General features: G+C 54.6%; 1 protein-coding gene across 2 annotated transcripts; it reads right to left on the reverse strand.

The window, feature by feature from the left end:
- Positions 1-1,704: 1,704 nt before the first annotated feature.
- LOC123442587 (ataxin-2 homolog) lies at positions 1,705-4,640 on the reverse strand. Of its 2 annotated transcripts, XM_045118674.1 has the most exons (3): positions 3,397-4,640; positions 2,201-3,219; positions 1,705-2,119 (listed from the first exon to the last, which is right to left on the reverse strand). In XM_045118674.1, exons 1-2 carry the CDS (start codon positions 4,551-4,553, stop codon positions 2,241-2,243), a joined length of 2,136 nt encoding a protein of 711 aa, XP_044974609.1. In that variant the 5' UTR covers positions 4,554-4,640; the 3' UTR covers positions 1,705-2,119; positions 2,201-2,240. The 2 variants fall into 2 exon arrangements, with proteins under 2 accessions (XP_044974609.1, XP_044974608.1); XM_045118673.1 differs by having other exon boundaries at positions 1,705-3,219; positions 3,397-4,638.
- Between the last annotated feature and the right edge of the window lie 234 nt (positions 4,641-4,874).

A 4,874-nucleotide genomic window follows, 5' to 3' on the forward strand; every position in this document is an offset into this window, starting at 1 on the left:
TGGCCATACATACGACTAGAAATAATAGAGCGTCCGGTAGTCTAGTCTAGATCCTAAAGCCCCTTCTAGTTCTTGCCTTCAAAGCGCACCATCCATGCCACCAAATTATTGACACCATCCCAACACACACACACACACATCAAAATAAGATAAGATAAGAAAAGGCAGGGGCAAGTTGTGGGAGAAGAAGATTAGTGGGCAAAGAATGTGCTTTGACAGGCTCCCAGAAAGAGAAGAGAACCCTTTGAATAACACCGCTAACAACAGCCGTAAAGCGGCCTTGCTGCCCTGTTGCCGGTGCTGTATTACCATCATTCTGCCGCGCCAAACCCTTTGTTTTGTTTACACCGCACACTTGCTCCCTCTCCACCCCACTGATTGCCGTGCATGGCCAGGAGGGGTGGGCGTTCTCGGACTCCAACAACCACTTTGCAGACAAGCACCAAAGCGGGCTGCCTGGATGGACGATCATCACATCGGATGATCATGGCGGAGGCGTGCCGACGAGGAGGAGGGGAGTAGGGCCGTCGCCCGCCTCTCCTGGAGATCGTCGTCGTAAAGGGCCGGCCTCCACTCGCGCCACCGGAGAGGAACAAGATCCCCGGCAGATCGCATCCTACTCGAGTGCCTAGGAAAAGAGCGCCGGTGCTTCCCATCATGCCGGCCTCTCCATAAAATTTCACTCCACCAGCGAACAAAGATGGCAACTTGGAGGTTAAACTATCCTAAACAGTTTGCTGGGGTTCTCAAATCCTACTATACACTTTGCTGGGGCTCTGCACACCAGGTGCCCTGGATGTGGGTGGGTGGGTGGGTGCAAAGAGAAGAACGCTGGAAAGACAAGCTCTAACAACTATGCTAGGAACGTGACCCTGTTGTTGAATTAGTTGCTAGGTAAGCTCCTCTTAGGTCCTTTCCAGTGCACCGATGCAAAAAAAATGATGTGGCAAAGTAATTAAAGAAAAGAGAGAGCATTATGGTAACCCCAGGAAGAAACGGTAGTAAACGCGTGAATCAGTGTAAAATGACTACCGACCAATGCATGAAAAGGTTTAATTATCAAACAATTCCATGAGAAAAGCTTAGCAACAAAGTTAAGCATCCATGCATTAGGGAAACTAGTCGCTAAGGTTTTTAATACACTTAGCATCTTATCTAAGTACCAATGCATTGGAAGAGGCCTTAACAACAACTATTGCTTCCGATCATGCTGGCCTCTCGCCAAATTAATTTCTACTCCCAGGGATCCGAAACACTTTTTGATGGGGATCCAAATATAAGCCAACCAGAAAGAGGAGTTCTAACCATGCCCCTGAGGTTGAATTGGTTGGTCAGTCACATCCACATAACTAAGTCCAACAAACATGATCCAATATGATCTAACAAAAACATCTCTTCTCCTTGGATCAACACCAGGAAAAGAATCCACTCCCAACAACCATGCCAAAGCAAAAAATCTACAGCCATGATAACCCTACCGGATACTACAATCATTTGCTAGTCATCCAGGTATGCATAGAGAGTGCTACACTTTGGAGCATATCTTTAGAATTGTCAAACTGTAACGCCACACTTGTAGGTCAATCCAGATGTAGTTGAATGCTTGAAACAAAAGGAAACGCCCACACATTGGGAAGAAAGAAGGGTGTGATAAAACCAGATGAAATGTATGGGGACATCAATATCAATAATTGTACAAAAATATGGGACAAGGGTGTATGATGATATTTAACTCGGACCAAGTTTCTACAAGGCAAGCTAAATAATAAACACATATCTGACATTTCAACCTCAGTACCATCGATGAGTTTTAAATATACAGAGGGGCTACACAAATGATGAGTTCTCGATTCGGAAGTTTTTACTGAGCTTTTTAGACAACTATATATTTATTCAAAAATTAAGACAAGCAATTGGAACTGTAATCCAACACTTCATTCACAGGCCTTCTTCCACCCCAGCTTAATGCAACATCGGCAAATGGACTCTCCAGGACCAAAAGGAAACTCCCCCAGACTCAGCAACACAAGAACCAACATAGTACCATTTTGATCTTATTTTGGACCGAACCCCTAATCACAACTCCAGATGCATGCTTGATTTGATCCCGAATGCACAGCTGCCCAATCACACCATCCAATGTTTGCCATCGACTTGCGCAACTTGTAATAACAATAATGATAAGTAACAGCAGGATTACCTCTAGGATACGCAGCATAACAGAATTCACCCATCCTTCGCTATGAACCACCACGGTTCTGATTCATGTCAGCCTGACCGCTGGCATCAGGTGCTCCCATGGGCTGCTGATACTGAGGTGGCAATGATGCTGGTGGTGCTCCTGCCTGGGAGTAGAAGACCTGTGCGCGGGGATCAGCAGCATACTCAGGGTACCCATAGTTTCCCGCCATGGTCGGCGGAGGCTGCGATGCAGGATGGTGGTGGGATTGCATTACATGGTGGTACCCCATTCCAGCATAATTAGGGGCCGTGTTAGGCCCTGGGGCAGGGGCAGCGGGCGCCGCCGTTCGGTACATCCCAGGTTGCTGCAATTCAGGCTTCATATATTGCTGAGGAATAGGCACCGTCGGCTTCGGTGCGCTGTCAACAATTGTCGGAGCAGCCATAGGGGCTACGGCACCAGCGGGGATAGTATACTGCTGAGGTGCATTTGGACGCTGCATGGGGATGTAGTACATGCCGGTATTTGGGTCAAATGCAGGCGACTGCTGTTGCTGTGGCGCTTGCTGAGGGACGGGCTGTTGGTAGTAAGATTGGATTGGGATGAACGTGCCCGTGGCAGGGTTGTGAATGAAATGCTGATTTCCCGCGGTGACATATTGCTGTGGAGCTGGCTGATGTGCTTGCTGCGGCTGCGGAGGCTGCTGCTGTGCTTGCTGCTGTAATTGCGGCGGCAATTGCTGCTGTGGCTGCTGCTGTATTTGTTGTGGCAATTGCTGCTGAGCTTGCTGTTGTAACTGCTGCTGCTGGTGCTGCTGCTGCTGCTGCTGCTGCTGTAATTGCTGCTGAGGTGGCTGTTGTAACTGCTGTTGCGGCTGCATCTGCGCATAGACATAACCAGGCGGCGGCTGTGCAGCGGCTGCCGATGCGGCAGCATCTGGAGCTGGCGCTGGTGCGCGATAGCTGGAGGCATCAGTTCCCACCGGCATGTCTCGCTTCATCTCATTCCGGGGTGACATATCATTGTAGAACATGGCCCTGAAACATTTCATCAAACATATGCCAGGCATAATAAGTTCTCTTGATCATCAAGAGACGGCGAGCAAGCAAGCACTCCGTTAATGGAGAAGAAGGAAATGCAACCATCAGTTCTTTCTTCCTCTAATAATAATTTGCAGGCATAATAATAACTAAGGAGGTAAAAAATGGTGCTACCTGTTGTTGGGGTCGACGGTAGGTGGAACCTCCTGCTTTGGTGGCTGCTGCATCCGACCCCCGTGATCGGACCTGTCATCATCTGAGAAGGCCCTGCTGGGCGGCTCCGATGGCGAGATGCTGCTGGCGGCCTGCATCGCCATGGCAGGGATCTGCGATTGCGGCGGCGGCTGCATATATCCCATCACAGGTGGAGGGAGGCCCTGCTGGTCCGAGATCCCCATCTGGGCAAAGTGATCCTCTACAGAGACCGGTGGCGCCAGAGGCTGCCGGTCCTCGGGCCGCACCCGAATCGGCGGCAGATTCGACAGGGACGGCGCCGAGGACGTGGAGCCGAAGGAGGAGTTCTTGTCGAGCATCGGCGAGTCGGGCACGGACTGCACGTCGTGCTGGTGCCTGGCGGCGGCTGCCGCGGCAGCGGCGAGCTTCTGCTGGCTGGCCCGCTGGTCCTCGGCCGGGCCGGAGTTCTGCACCCCGCTGCGGGAGTGCTGCGAGGCGTTGTCGTCCTCGAGGCCGAGGAGGCAGTTGACGGAGGCGGAGTCGGTGGAGATCCCGCGCGGGATGCCGTCGAAGGAGCCGGAGATGGCGCTGTTGAGCGCGTCGACGAACCAGTTCTCGGACTTGGAGGAGTCGTCGAGGAGGGAGCCGAGGGAGGAGGAGGACTCGGGCTTGGCGGGGAAGAGGAAGAGGCGGATCCGGGAGGTGCGGGAGGAGGCGCCGGAGGAGGAGGAGGAGGCGGCGACGCGGTCGTACTCGTCGACGAGGTTGTCGAGGTCCTCGTCGGTGGAGACGGAGATGAGCGAGTCGAGGTCCTCGTTGGGGAGCTGGTACTTGAGCGTGAAGGGCTGGCCGGCGAGGAGGGAGCGGGAGAGCCGGCCGTGGACGTCGGCGAGGGACGCGTTGCGGTCCACGGCCACGATCCGGGTCTCCCCGCCGAGGTAGCAGAGGGACTTGTCGGTGGGCCGCGGCACGATGCGGCCCCCGAAGCTGCACATGAGGCGCAGCCGCCCGCCCCCGCCCGCGGCGGCCGCGGCCGCCGCGGCGGAGGACGGGAAGGGCTCGTCCCACGAGTCCCCCCCGCGGCTGCGCGGGGACGAGTCCGTCGACTCCGGGTAGCCGCCGCCGCCGCCGGCGGCGGATGGCGGCGCCGAGTCCATGCGGGTGGGGGACGGATGGATGGATCGGCCGATCTCCCGAGGGGGCCGGATTTCCGCGGGGTTTGGGTGGGGATTTTGATTGGATTTTGGGGGCTGGATTGGAAGGGGAATTATATATCGGAGAGAGAGAGATGGGGGGAGGGAGGGAGGGAGGAAGAAGGGGAGGGGGTGGGGGTGGGGGAGTGGGCTCCGCCGCCGGGAAATATCGCTGGTTTTTATGGGGAGTTGGGTGATCTGGCCGGCCTGGGTCTGGGTGTGCACAGCTAGCCGCAGCGCATCGCGGCACACGGCCGCGCCGTCCCATTTGTTGCTCGCCCTTTT

Source organism: Hordeum vulgare, chromosome 3H (assembly GCF_904849725.1).
Source record: "Hordeum vulgare subsp. vulgare chromosome 3H, MorexV3_pseudomolecules_assembly, whole genome shotgun sequence".
In the NCBI taxonomy this organism is placed as follows: domain Eukaryota; kingdom Viridiplantae; phylum Streptophyta; class Magnoliopsida; order Poales; family Poaceae; genus Hordeum; species Hordeum vulgare.